The sequence below is a fragment of the Halichoeres trimaculatus genome, unplaced genomic scaffold (assembly GCF_033239565.1).
Source record: "Halichoeres trimaculatus isolate MK-OKI-2021-1 unplaced genomic scaffold, fHalTri1.1 fHalTri1_scaffold_16, whole genome shotgun sequence".
Classification (NCBI taxonomy): Eukaryota; Metazoa; Chordata; class Actinopteri; order Labriformes; family Labridae; genus Halichoeres; species Halichoeres trimaculatus.
The window spans coordinates 28790453-28810780 of record NW_027437194.1 but is presented as its reverse complement, the minus strand read 5'-3'; the positions used below and the strand labels follow the sequence as shown (position 1 = coordinate 28810780).

The 20328-nt window shown below is 43.8% G+C and overlaps 1 protein-coding gene across 1 annotated transcript; it reads right to left on the bottom strand.

Moving 5' to 3' along the window:
- Window positions 1–6949: 6949 nt before the first annotated feature.
- Window positions 6950–11641, bottom strand: nefma (neurofilament medium chain a). Its single transcript, XM_074690558.1, has 3 exons — window positions 10405–11641; window positions 9527–9651; window positions 6950–9432 (listed from the first exon to the last, which is right to left on the bottom strand). Exons 1-3 carry the CDS (start codon window positions 11458–11460, stop codon window positions 7863–7865), a joined length of 2751 nt encoding a protein of 916 aa, XP_074546659.1. The 5' UTR covers window positions 11461–11641; the 3' UTR covers window positions 6950–7862.
- Window positions 11642–20328: the final 8687 nt, after the last annotated feature.

The following is a 20328-nucleotide window of genomic DNA, read 5'->3' as shown; positions in this document are numbered from 1 at the left end:
TGTTAAAAAGATAAGCCAGATAAGCATCAGGCCAGTTCATTAAGGTGCCACAACAAGCCTTCTTTGCCAATGAAAGAAAATATTTTTTTAAGGCTTCTGTTAAATTTTTTTAGCAGGCCATGTCACAAAATGACAATAATGTTCATGTATCTGTATGATCTACAAAAGCTAGCAGATCAGTTAGCATGAAGCTATGGGAAGAGGTCAGATGTAAACATTGTGCTGCAGAGACAGACTCCATACAAATACTGTAAGGAGATTAAAAACAACGTCAGATAACACAACTTACATGCATTAAGGTCACAATCAGCAAAGGTATGAAATGTGCCACTTTGTCCACAGTGGGTGTCAAAACCATTACAAACCAAAAGCTGCTTACATGAGCTTTAACACAGTTTTCTATCTCCTTTCTACCTCTTCTCATGATATGATTGTAATTTGTAAAGGTCAGCTGTGGTAAAATTTTTACTGCAAAATGTTTGGATAGACAAGATAAATATAGCAATCAAAACATTAACACTTTAATCATACAGAATGATTCAGATCATCACAGTTTCATGAGAAAAGATAGGAAATATTTGATTCCAACTTTATGGGAAACAGTGTAAATCATCAGCTGTAAAAAATATAGACACAGTCTCTGCTACATCACCATCTTTCCCTCTTGAACAGTAGAGTGGAGGCCATATTGGAAATGCTGACTCAAGGGGCGGAGTTATATAGCTAAAGGGCGCTGGCCACTCACATGCTGAGCTCTGCCTCTAAATGGGAAGGCTCAGTCGTGCTGTAGTAGCAGCTGGTGTACTGTGAGCGACATGCCTACATGGTATCCACCTTGGAGGAGGGTAATATTCCCACTGAAGGCAATGCATGTACATTAAAATCAAATCATTAGTGGCTCATTTCTCAATCAATATTCACAGGGTTTACCCTGTCTGTGGCATAGAGTGTATATAGAGTGGACAGCGTGGCTCGGCCATTTATCATTGTACGGTTTTGAAGCCAAAGTACCCCCGTCTCAGGTGCCACCAGTGTAGCAGTTTGCAGCCAGAGTCTGCGCAGTAGAGACTGTGAGGGATTCTGGGAGAATCTGAGTGGAGCTGGGTGACAAAAATAATATATATTTTTTTTCTTTCGAGAGTCTAATCACTTCCTGACTCTACCTCCTGACATATTTTACAATCCCCGATAAAATACACGACAACGGCAGTTAATCATCGTTAAACCTTACACAAAGCCTCGTTTTTAACCTTGTATAACTAATGAAAAGGAAACTTTTCAGAAAAAAGAGGACTTGAATACAAGATAGCCAAATACTATCTTTAATTCACCACAACAATCTTTTTTTAAGTTTGACCACAGCCCATCTGGAATGACTGGAAAGCTGGATTTTTTTTACCTATACTGTCAGTTTTCCTATAGGAGACAAAAGTAAGTAAATTATTGTTTTTCTTTAACCCATGTTATTATGAAAATAGCTTTAATGCTAACACTGTTGATTCATAAAGCTAAATACAAGATGACTTATGTTTCCGCTTAATAAAGAAATATAAGAACTATGAAGGATCACATGGTAAGACCCCTACAAAGCTTTTTGTATCACAGCTAGAGTTTAAAAAAGAAAACAATCACTGACTTACTTTCACAACTTGTTGTAGCTTTTGCATTTATATAGCAACTTTTCTATTTGTGCTGTAAATATGAGTTGAAAGGTCATTCCCAGTTTCCAATGTGCAACATTATGCAGCACAATGTGTAGGCATCCTTGTTGTTTTGGTTTGCCTTCTGCAACCACAGGAATGCCCTGTCACTTGACCTTGGCTAGCTTAGCCTCACCTGCACACCTACGGTGTGGCTTAGCCTTAGCCACACTGTAGGTATGCAGCTTAGAGAGGCGGTGCTGTGATTTATCCCTGGGGAAAGAGTGAGGAATCTAAAAAAAAACATAGTCAACAACTCTCAGTAACCTATCCCCACCCAGTCAAGGTAAAATAGAGCTGGACAATAGGACAGACTGATGAGCTTCCTGGATCTTCCAGGTGAACTATTCGCTCAGGTGTTTGTATGACCGAGGCAAAGTGATAAAAAGATGAAATCAAATGTACTGAACATGCAGGAGCCACAGTGTGTGCGCCACCACACTAAAGTAAAAGCAGGAAGATATTTTAATGCTAACAACATTTATGCACATAATAACTGTCATAGAGAAACTATGTAAACCAACTACATCAGAACAAAAGAAGCCAAAACTCAGTGACCTTATTCCAAATGTCTGTCTTTCCTCTGAAACACCCACGGTTTCCCATAATGTGATACGACCACCTCTACAAGCTGCTGCTGGTTATATCCTCTGACATCTGGCATCATCCAGCAGCTGCTGCGTTATCTTCCTCCTCTGAGTAGACATCAAACTGTTGAAACATTGGACATTCTGCACAAGCAGTTATGGAGCACACATTCCTCATCCTTTATCTGTGCAAAAAGGAAAGATTAGATGAAGACAGGAAAAGACATAGCTGTGAAAACTGCACTGGTGGGGGCAAAGAAACCCACCTATCACTGGAATTAAAGCAAGTGCAGAGTCCTGTCACAGAATACAAATCACCGAACATCTGGGCCTCATGGTAAACAGGTTGTGGCAGGTCTAGCTGAACTGATACAGTCTTGTGGGGACCGTTATTTAAAGTTTTAAAACACTGCAGCAGATACTTCTTTTCTCTAAGTCATCAACAACATCTGCCATCGCTGCTTTTGCTTTATGGTGTTGACAGGAAGAAAAGCCACATATTTAAAATCTCTTGTTGAGCAAGTTTCAGGTGCTCATCGATCAAAAACTTAAAGTGAGAAGAAGCTTTCAGGGACACTTTAGCTGTAATGCAGAGAAATAAATCTTCCCCCTCCTTTCAGCATGGTCAGTAAATTCAAAGATCCACTTGGAGTGTGTGAAACAGCTTCACATTTATCTGCATTGAGGACATTTTTAAGTCAAAAAACTGCATCTGTTATAATGCTGTGTCTGTTTTTTACCCACTGACCCGTCTCAACAGATTTGTGTAAGTCCGTTTTTTATGTGTTCAAATGAGATACATGTTAAATTTGAAGGTGAGGACAGAAGACAAAAGTTTTAAATCTTAGAACCAGTCATTGTTCTTCATCTTGATCCTCACCAGCCAACAGTTTGATAACCTGACTTTCAGCACTTCATCGAGGTTTATTCTAAGAACGTTTCACAGAAAAGTGCATTTTAAAGTTCCATACTTGAGAATGTTGGATTATGGAGAATAGAAGCCCCCCTGCCTCCAAGCTAGCCCCCGCCCACGTCAGTCCCGCGTCCACCCCACGCACTCACATACAGTGGAACCAATTTTGGTCTCATCTGACCAGACAACATTCTCCCAGTATTCTACAGGCTTGTCAAGATGCTGTTTAGCAAAATTTAAACCAGCTTCAACATGCCTTTTCTTGAGGAATGGAGTCTTGCGGGCTGAGCGTCCATAGAGGCCATGGCGGTGGAGTACATTGCCTATTGATTTCTCTGTAACAATTGTACCTGCTGCCTCCAAGTCTTTCTGGAGCACTTCCAGGTGCTTTGGGAGGAGCTCAGACGGCTGGTTGAGTGCTCCTCTGACTATCTTTCTTATTCCCTGGTCAGAAATCTTGCAAGGAGCTCCTGTGCTTGGCCTGTTGATGGTAAGGTGGTGCTTCTTCAACTTGTGAATAATGGCCCCAACGGTGCTGACTGGAATATTCAGGTGCTTTGATATAAGTCTGTAACCAGTTCCATTCTGATGCTGAGCAACAATCAGGTTGTGAATGTCTTCAGAGAGCTCTTTGCCTTTACCCATCATGAGGTGTGTGGTATTTAACTGCTTGGTGAAGAAACAACCTTTTTTATAGGACCATCAATTTGCTCTAGCCCAGCTGATGTTGGTTTGCACTAATCTGAAGTTCAAGTAATAATTACTGACAGATTTCAGGTGGTATGGTGCATTTCCTTGCCAAAGTATACAGCCTTTCCATGGTGTGTTCAATACTTTTTTCCTGTGTTATCGTACTTAATTCATTATTTATGGACCTGTATGTTGTGATTTCTTTTCATGTGTGGATTATTTGAGTTAACACCAATGTCTGGTAGAAATTTTGTTAAAATTGCATCTTTGGAAATAAATGTAATGAAAAAAAAGTTGGCGCGTTCAATACTTATTTTCCCCCCTGTATGTATCTGCACCAATAACTGGACTACCTCATGTGTTAAGCAGTGCTAAAGTCGCCTGCCTCAGTTTGCTTTAAAGCTGAGGACCAAAGGTGACCGGGCCTTCTCTGTCAGAGCTCCCACCCTGTGGGCAACCTGCCTGAGATGAACTCTTTGTTTTCTTTTAAATATCTGTAAAGAAATAAAAAACATTTTTAGTTTGTATATTTCTTGGTTTCTTGTGTTAGTCTTCTTGTGTTTCTTTGCAATTCTGTGCATGTCCTGTGCCACTTGTGTTAATCTTAGCTATTCTTGTTGAATGTTCTGTGTCTCTTGTTATTGTCTTTAGTTCGTGCTTCTTGTGGTTTGGATTTGGATTTTGTCTTGTGTGTGTCTTTTTGGAATTATTCACAGTGTTTCTGTGTTATGTATTTAGTATCTGTCTTGAGTTTCCCTGTGTTTAGTTTGGTTCTCCTTGTGTTTCAATTGTGGTTGATTGCCCCTCATGTGTTTCACCTGTGTCTTGTTCCGCACCTGTGTTTGATTACCCTTTAGTGTATATAGTCTCTGGCTGTTTCCCAAAGCCCAGGTACCTTGCCTTGCCTTGCCTTTGAAGGCAGTGCCTCCGAAGCCACTTCCTTCCAATCCAAGGCAAGTGTCCTGCCTCTGCTTAAAGGAGATGCTAATGGAACAGCCTACAAAGGCACATTTTGGGAGGAGCTCAGACGGCTACAAATATTGTCATGGCTTGCCACTTTTCTACACTTTTTGCTTTTTTTTTGTCACATCATTGACACTCTGCAGGTGCAGCTTCTCAGTAATTATAGTTACGTGAGTGACACACAAAAGAGTTAAGTGGTGGACATGGTATAAGTTGTTATTTTCAGAGGTGTATTTTGTTACTTACATTTAAATTGGAATTTACTACGCGCCTCCGCTGGTGCGTCTTTTCCTTCCATTTTTTTTCCTTTTTTGTAGATTCACGTGTTGCATGTTGGGTATTTATTGCCATGGCAAGGCAGCGAAGGATACACCTGTGTATCCTTGGTCAGTTAGCCACATGCTAACCAAACGGAGGACATATGCCTCCAGAGGACATGAACATTGGAACAGCACTTGGGCAGCGACTGATGATGTGGATGCCTGCCCATGCCCACATCAGACCAAGGCAAGGCAAGGTACCTTGGCTTTGGGAAACAGCCCACGTACCCTACCTTGCCTTGGTCTGATGTGGGCGTGGGGTGGGCATGGGCAGGCACCCAAATCATCAGTCGCTGCCCAAGTGCTGTTCCAATGTTCATGTCCTCCGGAGGCATATGTCCTCTGTTTGGTTAGCATGTGGCTAACTGACCAAGGATACACAGGTGTATCCTTCGCTGCCTTGCCATGGCAATAAATACCCAACATGCAACGCGTGTAAAATATAAAAAAAAAATATATGCCTTAGTAGGCTGTTCCATTAGCATCTCCTTTTGAGCAGAGGCAGGAAACTTGCCTTGGATTGGAAGGAAGTGGCTTTGGAGGCACTGCCTTCCAAGGCAAGGCAAGGCAAGGTACCTGGGCTTTGGGAAACAGCCTCTGTGTTTCCTTTCTTCTATGTTGGTTCATTGTCTGCCGTCACTGTTGCTGTTGCTTCGTGCCTCATGTTTCCTGTGCCCCTTGTTTTCTCCTGCGGGTTTTCTAGTGTTTTGGTTTTGTTTCTTTGGTTTTGAGTTTTTGGATTTTGAATTTAGTTAAATGAAACCTTTTTGTGTTCCGTCTGCATTTGGGTCCTCCACCGTCTTTGTTCTCCCTGGGATTTCTTGACAAATACTGCTTTAATTTTATTTTACCATCAACTTTTTCTTTCACAGTAACATGGGCAGGATCTGAAATCTTTTGTCATTTTTAACCATTTAAATTTCTTTAATCTATTTTTTATTTTGTTTTCATTTTTCTGATGTTTTCCTTTACTTTACTTGGTGGTAGTTTTCAGCCTTTTACATAATGAACTTTCTTCTGCTCCTCCTTCCATTTCTCTTTCACTTGTCTTGACTTCTTCTTTTACTGTTTGTTTCATTCTATAAAACACTTAACATCATAGTTTTTGAAAAGTGCTGATTATTATTATAAATTATTATCATTCATTCATTTTCTTAACCACTTAACCTGTTAAAGGTTTCAGGTGGCTGGAGCCTATCCCAGCTGTCATTGGGTGAGAGGCCGGGTACACCCTGGACTGGTCACCAGTCAATCCGGGGATGACACATAGACAGACAACCTTTTATTATTATTATTACTTTTATTATTATTATTATTATTATTATTATTATTATTATTATTATTATATCATTATAATTCATTTATTTATTTATTCAATAACTAAGTTAGTTTTTATATTTTATGTTTAGTCAAATGTTTATGTATATTTTACTTGCTCTTTAGATCTCTCATTTATCAGTTTTTATATATAATTTTTCTATGATATTTATCAAGCTCAAAACAGGACTTTGAGGGTGAAATTCCATGCTATCCATGTGTAAACTACCATTAGTATGATAATAAAGCCTTTGAGATAGGTCACTGAGTGTTTCTTTCCTAGAAGCTCTTTTGTACATTTTGCACTCGTGTAAATCTGTTAGAATCACTCCCGAGGATCACATTTATTATGCAGCTCTTTGTATATGAATGAGTATAAATGTTTATTTCTATGACTACCTTATGTATGTTGAAGTACATTGTTTTCCTTTTTATGTTCACATAAAATGATGAGACACATTGTTTTTATCCGTTATGACATTTATTGAGCAAATGCTGGGAAATCGTTCATGATGAGTAAAGTCATGGGATTGCAAACAGTAGCACCTCATTTATTTCTGTAGTTAAATTCAAGTCCATCCTATGCATACAAGAATGCATGTATGTGCGCATTTACAGTTTTATTTTTCAGTTGCACTCAGGTAAACATAACAGACACAGATAAAAAGCATGTTTAAGGCTAAGAGTTTCTTCAGGTTTCGTTAAGCTTTAACTGCTTCAGTTACTGGATGTATATGGTCATGTGTCTATCGTACCGCTGCCTGTCTCTTTCTTCACTGTGTGTTGTGTGTTTGTTGTTAGTCTCTTTTTGGCTCAGTTGGTATCTTCACGTGTCAAGTAAGGCTTCTTCAGTGAGACCCTCCCACCTGCCTGTCCCCTCACTTCACCTGAAATCAAAATGCTCCTCGACTCGAATAATTCTCACTTTCCCACCCAAACAAGTGTTTTTCCTTTTACACACGTACTCTTTTTACAGTGTATTTCTACCATACATACAGAAACAGAGGAAAGTACTCCCCTCTCCTGAGCTAGCATGCAGAGACCCCCCTCCCGCCAGTGAGCTCTCCCGTGAACTGCAGAAAGAAACAAAAGAAAAAGATAAAATGTCTCAGTCGTCTGCTCCTGACCGCGTCTGCAGCGAAGCCCGTTGAAAGCTGTCACTCAACATGCATTTTTGAAGTTTGTAGCATTAAGGTTTTGGCTTCTCTCTATGCTTTGTTTTGTATGTTTGAGAGTGGTTATCTGGATTACGTCGCTCTAGCTGTATGATTTTCTTTGTAATGTTAGTTCTGGGTTTGATTGCTTGTCTTCAGGTCTTCTCCTCTGGCCCCCTCCTCCTCCTCCTGCGCTGGATCAGCCCTCCTGAAGCTGCTCAGTCCCCCTCGGTCACCTGCTTGATGGACTGGGTGGAGTGCTTCTCCGTCTTCTTAGTGGAGACCAGCTTCTCTTGCAGGACCTCCTCGACGTCTTCCACCTCTTTCACGGTCTCGGTCACAGTGATGGATTTGGTGACGTGCTTGGATCCGTCTTCTCCGGTTGTGATGGTCTCCACCGTTTTGGTGATCACCACCTTTTGGCTACCGTCTTCCTTCACGGGGCTCTCATCAACACCGTTGGCGATGACGTCGCTTTCCTTTCCCTCATCCTTCTTGTCTTTCTCCTCTGGGCTGCTCTTGTCGATATCGCCGTTCATGGCCACATCCTTCTTTTCCACCTTCTTGTCGTCTGTGGAGTCGCTTTTCTTCTCAGATTTCTCCTGGGCAGCCTTTGGGGGTTCAGGTTTTGAGGTCTCTTTCTTTGGGGATTCTGCTTTAGGAGATCCAGGTTTTGGAGATTCAGATTTAGGGGACTCAGATTTGGGGGAGCTTGGTTTTGGGGATCCAGCTTTGGGTGAGCCTTCTTTGGGGGACTCAGACTTTGGGGATGCAGGCTTAGGGGACTCAGATTTGGGAGACCCAGGTTTGGGTGAGTCAGATTTTGGTGATCCAGGTTTGGGGGATTCAGACTTGGGGGAGCCAGGTTTGGGTGAGTCAGACTTTGGAGAGCTGGGTTTTGAGGCCTCCTTCTTGGCAGGCTCGTCCTTCTGGGCTTCAGGTTTTGCAGATTCTGTTTTGGGAGCATCCGTCTTGGCAACGACTTCTTCAGTTTGATCCTCTTTTGCTTTCTTCTCCTCTTTTTCCTCCTTCTTTTCTTTGTCTACCTCATCTTTCTCCTCCTTCTCGTCTCCACTTTTGGATGCTTTGTCACTTCCTGCATCTTCATCCTGATCCCCACCCTCCTCTTCAGCAGCTGCCTCCTCCTCTCCTCCACTGGCCTCCTTGTCGTCCGCCTTTTCTTTCTCAGGAGAGGCTTTGGACTCTGGAGCTTTGGAGCACAGCACCGTCTCCTCCACTTCCTCCTCCCCTTCTCCTCCCTCCTCTCCTTCATCTCCACCTTCCTCATCATCACCCTTCTCTCCTTCATCCTCTCCCTCCCCTTCACCTTCTTCCTCCTTCTCTCCCTCCTCCCCACCTTCGCCCTCCCCCTCGTCCTCCTCGTCACCGTCTTTTCCTTCATCGCCATCCTCTTCCTCCTTTGTGGGCGCACTTGAGCTAACTTTGGCTTCAGCAGCTTCTATAACTTCCTCCTCCTCTCCCTCCCCTTCTCCCTCCTCCCCTTCTGCCTCTGCCTCCTCTCCCTCTGCTTCCTCTTCTCCTCCCTCCTCCTCTTCTCCCTCCTCTCCTCCATCTCCGAGGGTGGCTGACAGCTCCTGCGCTATCTCAGCCAGGGCCTCGTCCATGTCGGCCTTGTCGTCTTCTACCCTCGTCTCTTCGATGATCTCTTCCACAAACTTATGCTGCACTTTCAGCTTGGGGCCGTCGGATTTAGACTTTGAGATTTTGGTGACGGCCTGGCGATACGGGAAGGTGCTGAAGTGGGTCTCCTCGCCCTCGAGGAGTTTCCTGTGTACATAAAAAATCACAATCAGTGCATTAGCAAGCAGTTTTATCACCAGGATGGATAAAGTCGTGAAAATAAAACTAAATGAGAACAAACCTGTATGCAGCAATCTCGATATCCAGGGCCATCTTTACATTCAGCAGGTCCTGGTACTCGCGCAGGTGACGGGCCATTTCCCATTTGGTGCTCTTGAGCTCATTATCCAGCTGGTGGATCGTCTCCTGCAGAAACAAAACCAGCACATGTGCAATGACGCATGCATTAAATGAAAAAAAAAAAAAAAAACTAGGGATGAAAGCATCCAACTTTTAAAACAAAGACTGATGTATGCAGCTAATTTCTGACACTTCAAACATTCAAGAAAACTTTGAGACTGTGCACCAAAGACTGTTGCTTTAATTTATTCTGACGCAATACAGTATTCTACAAATTCTGAATGCCTCACTTTCAAGGACAGCCTCCACACTTATCAATACACCCCCCCTTCCCTCCCCCCGCCCCCACCCAAGAATCTCAGTGGTGTGATGTAAGGACACAGCCAATAAAGGCCCAGGCCTCTGACTCAGCAAGAGAGAGGGAGAGAGTGCTGCAGTGTCTCCTTTAACTCTTTCCTGACTCTTGGAAAGCTCTGAGAGAAAGTCTGAGCAGTGATGAGCTCATCGCAGCATTACGCAGCAGAAAATCTTTCCACGCAGACACTCAGTCAGGTTACACGAGGACAATGTGTGGCCGGTTTCACTTATACATGCAATCTTTACACTAAGCAGCACCCCATGGTAAAACAACGACACCTAAGTGTAATAAGAATAAATATTAAGTCAAATCATTCATCATTTCTATGATTTTATAGCAGATGAAACTTTTACATTTCAGAAAAACTTATTAAAGTTTATCCTGAAAAACGACACATCACTTTCTTCCTCTCTGGATAGAATCAGAGCTGCAGCTCTTTACGCAGCTCTGGAGCTATTTACCTGCAGGCTGGCCAGGTCGCTGTTGTGGCGGTCCTCGATGTCGTTCAGCTGCCTCTCCAGTGAGTCTCTCGTCCCGCGGACAGACTCCAGCTCCACTGTTTTGGACTGCAGCTGGCGGCGGTAGTCGGCTATCTCGTCCCGGGCGGACTTTATGGCGTCCTTGTTCTGCTCGGCAGCCTCGGTGAGCTTGGCGTAGCGGCACATGAACCAGTTCTCCACCTGCTGCAGGTTCTGGTTGGAGTGGCCCTCCAGTTCGCAGCGGATCTCCCGCAGAGCCTCGGTGATGTCCGCCTTCTGGAGGTCTTTCCTCTCCACGGTCACCTGAGACGCCTGGATCTGGGCGATGAGGTCGCTCACCTCCTCCTCGTGGTTGTTTCGGATGAAAGCGATCTCATCCTGCAGCGACTGAACTTTCTTCTCCAACTCTGACTTGACTAACTCGGAGTCGTTGGTGTCCTTCTTCAGGACGCGGATTATTGCCTCTGTCTCCTCCCGGATGCGAGCCTCCTCCTCGAAGCGGTCCCTGAGCCGCTGGATGTCCTCGTCGATGTGGTCAGTGTCGAGCTGGATTTGCGCCTTTTCGTGGTGGATCTGCTCCAGCATGGAGCGCAGCTCCTGCAGCTCCTGGTCATAGAGGTCTCCCAGCTGGGAGCGGGACACCTGCTTCTGTCGCAGTGCCTGGATCTCCGCCTCGATCTGCTTGTTCTGCTGCTCCAGGAAGTGCACCTTGTCGATGTAAACAACGAAGCGGTCGTTGAGCCCTTGGAGTTGCTCTTTCTCGTTGGATCGCTTGTAGTCTCCGTTCAGGATGGAGGTCTGATTATAATCAACGCTGTCGGCGGAGCTGAGCACCGTGGAGCTGTAGGCTCGGGACACCGGCATGTTCACGCTCCTCTTGTAGGAGGTGGTCATAGTGGATGCGGGGCTCGCTCTGGACCAGGACTGGGAGCGGAAACCGCTGGATGGGGTGCTGCCGGAGCGGCTGTAACCGTAGCTGGTCCTGGTCTCCATAGTTCTCCTGAAGGGGCTCCCTATCGTGTCAACCGGGTAACTCATCCGGTCAGACTACCGTGGGGGTGTGAGCAGAAATGGAGGGGGACGGTGCAGCTGGTGGAGGCGAGGGTGTGTGTGAGTGTATGTGTGTTATGTGTGTGTGTGCAGGTGAGGGGTGTATGGCTCTCACAGCGACTGAGCTCCACTTCGTCTGCTCTTTATATATGTGAGCCTCTGCCGCTAACAGGCAGGTCCAAGCAGTTTTGTTCAGCCATTGATGGAGGGAGGGGCGGGGAGGGCGCGTGACCTCAGAGCGGCTGTTAGTGGTCCCAGGTCCGGATCAGCCTGAACCACGTGGGCTCACGCGCTGCATGGGTGTAGATAGATAGATAGATAGATAGATAGATAGATAGATAGATAGATAGATAGATAGATAGATAGATAGATAGATAGATAGATAGATAGATAGATAGATAAATCATGCAGTTTGTCATTTCAGCACCACGGACAGCACCATGTTCAGCCCTGCAAAGCAGTCACTGTGGATCAGTTAAGGATAGAAAAATATTAACCTTTTTTTTCCTCTGAGAAAATCTCAATAAATCACACATTGAAAACATTTTAATTTTTTTTAATTATAATAATTAATCAGACAGATTTAATTTGTAAAGCATCATTTGAAGAAGTGTCACTCAAAGTGTAATATATCAACTAAACATTTTAAATTAAATTAAATTACATTAAATAAGACTGACCCCCATTTCCACGTACATGATAGAGAAACGAAAAAAAACAGCCTATTCTTTTCTTTGTGCTTTATTTTAAAGCCATATGTTATACAAAAGTGGGAGATAAATAAAAATAGAAACAACAAAAGGCAGACAAAGATAAAATTGCTCACAGTTTGTAAAAAGTTAAACAAAAAAATAAATTTGTTTCATTGTTTCCAATGACTTTTTTATCGAGAGTGGAGTAAGTACTTCATGATTTCCTTTTACTCAAACAGGAGTATGTAATTAATAATTTCTCGGCATGGCATGTAAGGTGGGAAAGGTATAAGTGTTGTTTGTCTTCTTTGATAATTTACAAGACTTCTTAAACTGATAAGATTTTATAGATAGAATAGTTACACAAACAGAAAAAAAATAATCTCTAAAATGTGTTAGAACAAGCCCCAAAAAACTTTCATTATAATTCAAATGACATTTTTTTATTTCTTAAAAATATTATTCTGTATCACACCAGAGTTTTAATTATTTGTAACTGTTTTTCATTTATTTGTCAGTTTTGATTACTTCAAACTCAGATCCATGTGTTACCTAATTAAAAAATGATCCATGCATTTAAAAAAGCTGATGCATGAAATTCAATTTAATTGGTTGAATACAACAGTCTGCGTGTTGTTTGCTTTACCCACTGTGATGAATTTTCTGCTTTATAACTTTTTTGTGGTCAAGCAGATGTTTTTATCTTAGGTTTTTTCACTCTCTGAGAGTTAGCTGATTACAAACAACACTCCAGATATAGGACAAACTTTGTCTCACGCACTGTACAGAGTAAATATTTGTATGCCATCACGTTGTTTGCTCATACTCTCTCCATCGACAGTAATTTACTCCACTTCTGTCCTTGCTGTGATCTTTGTGCAGCCACACAGGAGTCATGATGTGAACCATCCACTGGCTGAGACATTTTTCCCTGAAAAGTCGAGCTGCAGAGAGGGCTGCCTCTCCTGGAGTTGGCCTCACAGACACGCCATCGATCAACAATCAATCTTTAGGCTTCTCTCTCTAATCCTCGGTCACACCAGGTCAATGAGAACGATTACCAATCGATGGAAGTAATGCACCAAAAACAGCTGCATTAGTGCTTTGTGAAGATCCATTACTTAATGCATTTAAGGCTGTCAAACTCTTCACCACTCTCCTTTACACAGGTACAGCCATCCTTCAAGTCTTGCAGCCTGAGAATGAGCGCTGGCTTCATGGTGGTACCAAGACCAAACCTCAGAAAGGGTTCACATTGCGATGCTGAAATGAATATCTTAGATATATAGTCACTTCAAAAAGTCGGCTTTTATGGGTCGAGGGTGTAAGAAGAGAACTTATTCTGCTTTGAACACTTTGGACATTTGCCATTAATCACCTGTCTACAATTTCTTGTCCCCCCTCATTGGCTTTTAACTGCAAGCTTTAGTCAAGCAGAGCTAATGCATCAAGCGTGGCCAATTTTAGATTGCTCCAGAGACAGAAAGGCAGACAGAGGGAGACGTAGACAGGGAGGGAGGGAGGGAGAGATGGTTGCAATGACTTTTTTTTTCTTTGAATGTGCGTGTGTGTCTGCTCGTTTGAAGCACTGAAACACATCACAAATGATTTTACCCACAAAGCATACCCACAATCACCCACTTTCTGGATGTTACAGTGACCTTGAGTGCTGCTCCACGGCCTTGCAGGCCCTTTCAGGCTGGCTGCAGAGGTTTAGAGGCAGATATTTTATTGTTGAGCTGTTCACTCTGAACCTTAAGGTGCTTCTGGATAGCCTACGAGGCTGTTGTTGGTGTGATGAACACGGCTGAACGAGGTGTGTGTGGGTTGGGCAAAAACAGGGGAGTCATTCACCATCAGTTCTGGGCTCCAGCGCACTGCAGAAGTGTTGGAGTGTTTTCAAATGGCACTGCAGCAGAAATAAAAGGCTCCAGCAAGTACACAGGCCCATCCCAGTCAGGCCCAGTGCGTCCCAGCCAGGAGCCTGCAGAGACCAGTCCACGTAATCAGGATGTAAAGACACAGTGTTAACCTTGTTTAAGGTCATGGGTGGCTGTCTCTGGGGAAGCTCTTTATTGTTATTTACTGCTGACAGGGAAAGTGTAGGACTCTCTGACATTTCATTTAGCTGATCTGAGGTTGACTGGTTCATTAAATCTATGTTACAATATTTGAGTGTGTGTGTGTGTGTGTGTGTTTGTGTGTGTGTGTGTGTGTGTGTGTGTGTGTGTGTGTGTGTGTGTGTGTGTGTGTGTGTGTGTGTGTGTGTTTCTGTGTGTGTGTGTGTGTGTGTGTGTGTGTGTGTGTGCGTGTATGTGTGTGTTCCTTTTCCTTTACATGGCTATGCGCTATAAGCCCCTTCTCTTCAAAAAATATGTAACTTTAACAAATGTAGGATTTGTAAAAAAGCATTAAAGTGTTTAATTTGTTTAATACCGACTGTCAAGAATCTTATATATATATATATATAGGATGTATATATATATATATATATATATATATATATATATATATATATATATATATATATATATATATATATATATATATATATATGTGTGTGTGTGTGTGTATATACATTTAATCAGCCATAAAAAATACTTATTGAGCATTTAACATTTAAACAGATCTGCCCCATTTGACTGTAAGTTTGATCCCAGTTCCACTGAAACCCCAATTGTAAACTTAACACGTTTAGTGGACACTTTTGGTCTTCTACTGATAACACCCAGAGCCAGCTGTATGGGTCAGTGAGTGACAAAGTGCTTTTAACGGTTGGTCAGACAAAAACATACTGCATGAGTTTGTTGTTTTATTAAAAGAGAGCAAATTTAACACCATTACAGCAAACACTGAAGCCCTATTTCCACCAAGCAATTCAGATCAGTTGGTCTGAATTCCACACTCATTTTGTGGTGTTTTCACTGACTAATCCAGGGACAGGGTTTTAAAGCAGACCACTTGGAGAAAACTGGACATGAGAGACAATAGAAAAGCAGAACTTCCCTCTAACAAGCTGAACCAAAACCACAGTGCATACAGTTAGGGCAGGCAGACAGACAGACAGACAGACAGACAGACAGACAGACAGACAGACAGACAGACAGACAGACAGACTGACAGACTGACAAACAAGTAAGTTAGGGCAGACAGACAGACAGGCAGACAGATAGACAGGACAGGCAGGACAGTTAAAGCAGACAGACAGACAGGACAGACAGGACAGTTAGGCAGACAGACAGGTAGATAAACAGACAGACGGAGAGGACAGTTAAGGCAGACAGACAGACAGACAGACAGACAGGACAGTTAGGCAGACAGACAGGACAGACAAGGCAGACAGACAGACAGACAGGACAGTTAAGGCAGACAGACAGACAGACAGGACAGACAAGGCAGACAGACAGACAGACAGACAGGACAGTCAAGGCAGACAGACAGACAGACAGGACAGTTAAGGCAGACAGACAGGACAGTCAAGGCAGACAGACAGACAGACAGGACAGTCAAGGCAGACAGACAGACAGACAGACAGACAGACAGACAGGATAGTTAAGGCAGACAGACAGACAAACAGGACAGTTAGGCAGACAGGACAGTCAAGGCAGACAGACAGACAGACAGACAGACAGACAGACAGGATAGTTAAGGCAGACAGACAGACAAACAGGACAGTTAGGCAGACAGGACAGTCAAGGCAGACAGACAGACAGATGCACAGATAGATATCAAGATGGACGGACAGACAGGTGGACAGAAAGGCAGACAGACTGACAGGTGGACGGACAGACAGGTGGACAGACAGGCGTACAGACAGGCGGACAGACAGGACAGTTAAGGCACATGAACAGAAAGACAGACAGACAGACAGGACAGTTTAGGCAGACAAACACACAGGCAGAGAGACAGAAAGGCGAACAGACAGACATTAATGTTGACGGACAGACAGGTGATCAGACAGGTGGACAGACAGACAGACAGATAGAAACTTTCCTTCTGTTAATCTCACACATTTCTCCTTTTCTCAGTCTTAGTACTTTTGAACCCTGAATCTAAACAAACTCTGACCTCTCACAGCCCACCTGTACGTCCTGCTCAGCTGATCATGGTGCTCACACATGTTGGGCTGCTTCCTGAGGGTCTGGCAGTCATCCTTTTTCATACTTCAGGTATGGGGACATGTTGAGTTTGAGAGGGACACAGAGGACACCTCTAAAAGAGCGCAGGTGGCCAGACAGAATGACTCGACACATCTCCAGTCGTAAATACTGAGCTGCTCAGGAGACCAGTTAGAGCAGTGTCTTCTCTCTGCCCCTTTTTTATCACCACTCTTATCTTCTTTTCTATTTCTGCAACCTCACTTCGCTCCTACGATTGCTTTTCTTTTTTACTGTTTACTTTATGACATCCCTTTGTCTGTCCCTTCTCTTTGTTCTTATCTCTGGGTGTCTGTCTCTTCTTCTTCTGTCTTTCTTTGTCAAAATCACTTTCATCTTCATCGTTTCACATCCTCTTCTTTCCATCTGTCCTGAGTTCACCTCTGCTTCCCTGCCCGGTCACTGTTTGGCACCGACCCAGCTGACTTACTGTTCATGTTCACCATGATAACACTTCTTTTGCCTGCTTTGTACAGCAATAGCATTCATTTGTTATATCTGGCACCATTAACCTTTAGTTAATCATCAGTAATTATCATGCAGGTGTTATTAACGTGGCGCTGCACACAAACATGTTGGCTGTAGCATCAGACCGTTGGCAATGTTTGTTTCCAGCTTGTCATGTGTTATGATGTAAACCAGGGAGGCTTACATCCTAATATATTTCTGTTCAAAGCATTTAAAATCCCCACATCATGTGCTTCCTCCACTGAAAACCTGTGTGTACTCCAAGGCTGCTTGTAGAGGAGTGAGTTTATTGCATGTTCAGCTCCCGTGTGAGCTTTGTCGTATATTGATTCACATGTTTTTTTCTCCAAAGCTATTTACAACTCTGCTGATGCAAACACTGGCAGAGAAAATCTATAATCAGGCGGGGTGTCTTGAAGGTTGGGACGTATGTAGTAAAAACATGACCTCAAAAGTCCCTGAGGTAACACCGTCACATACATAAAAACAGCACAGGACTCTGGGAATCTGGGGGCCTAAGCAGTTTCTATCAGTGACGTTTTTCAATTCATCCCTCTCAGCCTCTGTGTTCCACTTCTGTTTTTGTTTTAACTTGAAAGCAGAGCTCCTCAGTGTTAGGATATGGTTTTGTTCAGGAAACAGTAAGTGGCTGTGGTTAGCATTTTCACACTTTTCCTGGCCAATGGCACAGTGCAGCTTTAAATCCACAGGCTCAGATGATCCATCCCGTGAAAGCATTATGCTGCTGCAAAGCTTGGTGTCATTAAGCCCAATAAACAATAAGACTAATAAGTTTCTGTAAACAGCATGGCTCAAGTTTAAAGTTACCCTCACTGAGTCAGGGAAATCAGGAAGGGTCATTTGGGGTAAATTTTTTTGCACTGAGGAGCAGTGTACTATAGTAAGTATACAGAAAAAAAAGGAGCCGAAATACAAAATATAACTAAGAAACTAGAAAAGTTGCATTTGCTTGCTGCAAATGTGTTGAAATGCTGAAGCTGTAGGGTCCATATATGTTTTGGTAATTGGATTTTCCCTTCACAAAATATCAAAAAAACAAAGAACAGGTGGTTATTTATTTTCAGTTTACAAATTTAGAAGTGAAAATTGAAAAACCAGCATCCAAAATAAAATAAAATACTAGTGATTATTTGATTTTAGTTTACAAATTTAGAAATGAAAATCGAAAAAGCAGTATCCAAAATAAAATAAAAAACTAGTAGTTATTTGATTTTAGTTTTCAAATTTATAAATAATAAATGAAAAAGCAGTTGATTTCCATTTTCTATTTCCAAAAACAGAAAATAAAATGTTAGTGAAGCGATACAAAAAAGAGCCTGTTTTTCATGTTGTACAACCGGAAGTTGTGTTTCAAAGTAAGAGTGCCAGTCAGGATGGTGCTGTGTAGGCTAAAACATGAGTGGCCCCAGACAAAGACAGCCTTTCATTTTGATCCTTATAAGGAGCCTATGAACCCTTGGATCCATGTAGTCTGCTTGATATAGTGTGGGGTCACTGTCAAATAAATAAGTGAAATAAACATAATTATATACAAACTAAAAACATTTCATATTAACTTTTGGTTTGTAATCTTCTCATCTCATCTCATTTTCCACCGCTTATCCCGGCCCGGGTCGTGGGGGCAGCAGTGCCATCAGTAAAGACCACTGGCCCCTGTCCCCTGCCACTTCCACCAGCTCCTCTGGGGGGATACCAAGGCGAATGCGATTATATCGAGAGATATAAACTCTCCACCATGTCCTGGGTCTACCTCGGGGTCTCCTCCCAGTTCGACATGCCCGAAACACCGAGGGAGGTGTCCAGGAGGAATCCTCACCAGATGCCCGAACCACCTCATCTGGCTCCTCTCGAGCAGGAGCAGCGGCTCTAATCCGAGCCTCTCCTGGATGTCCGAGCTACGAACCCTGAAGCCAGTTCCTATAACCAGGGATCAGGCCGCAAAGGCCTCCGCTTTTGACCGCCGCCCAATCCACATTGCACTGGACCCCTATGGCGCCTCCTGCAGGTGGTGGGTCTACAGGAGGATGGACCCATGTCACCCACTCGGGCTTTCTTCGTTGGTAAGGCACTGCCCAAGTAGCTGCCTGTTGCAGCAGCTCTCTCTTCTTTGTCCGTTTCTTGTATTTTTTTTTCATCTCTTTTTTGTAATCTTTGTATTTGGAGTGGGGGCTGCACGGTGGTGCAACGGTTAGCGCTGCAGCCTCACAGCAAGAAGGTCACCGGTTCAATTCCCCTCCTCGGCCGGTGGGTCTTTCTGTGTGGAGTTTGCATGTTCTCCCCGTGCATGCGTGGGTTCTCTCCGGGTACTCCGGCTTCCTCCCACAGTCCAAAAACATGCTTATCAGGTTAATTGGTCACACCAAATTGTCCCTAGGTGTGAGTGTGTGCGTGAATGGTTGTCTGTCTATGTGTCAGCCCTGCGATTGACTGGCGACCAGTCCAGGGTGTACCCTGCCTCTCGCCCAATGATTGCTGGGATAGGCTTCAGCCACCCGCCACCCTAAACAGGATAAGCGGTATAGAAAATGGATGGATGGATGGTATTTGGAGTGGATCATTACTTTGTATGGTTCATTGTTGGTCATGGACACCAAACTTTTTGTGGCTTCAGCAATATTTTCACTACATTTCTCCTGTGTTTGTCTGGAGATCCTACATCTAACCATGGTTGCATTGTTTACATGTGAAATTAGCTGTTAGCAGCCTGTAGCATGTCAATGCTAACTAGTGTAGGGCTTGATGATTTCCCTTGAGGTGAGGAGGAAACGGTGAGGACGACGTGCTGGTTCTTGGGTGTGAGCTGGGAGGTGACGACGTGGACCTGTTCTTCCATCCATCACTGTTGGGAACGTGGGATCTATCCCCGGTGGGATGGACGAGCTAGCCGTGCTAGCCCAGCGGCAGAGGGGCTGCCGGAGGGCAGAGTGACATCGTGCTGTTCACGGACGTGGCTGACGGAGCTGACATCGGACTCTGGGGCCACATTGGAGGAGGTTCGCCTGCTGTGGGCAGACAGGATCCAGGAGACAGAGACTGAACAGACTGCTGAAGAAGCTCAGTCCTGGACGCTGTGGAGGTGGAGACTGGCTGGTGGATGGGATGTCATCATCTATTTTCTTGTGGACCTTTTTGCACTTTCTATACACTTGATTACTTTTGTTTTCTTAATTGCTGCTGTGACTCCTGAATTTCCCCTCGGGGATAAACAAAGTATTTTCTATTCTATTCTATTCTATTTCTATTGGCTCGACCAGGCCCCATGGATAAAGGCCCACAGGCGCTTGTCTACGGGCCCCAACCCCAGGCCTGGCTCCAGGGTGAGGCGCCGGTCCCCCTCCAGCCAGGGTGAACAGAATCCTTTTTGTACTCATCATTAAGGGTCTTTGGCTGCTCTTTGTCTGGCCCCACACCTAGGACCAGTTTGCCTTGGGAGACCCTACCAGCAGCAGTTGCCCCCGACAACATAGCTTCTGGGATCATTGAGGCACTCAAACCCCTCCACCACGATAAGGTGGCGG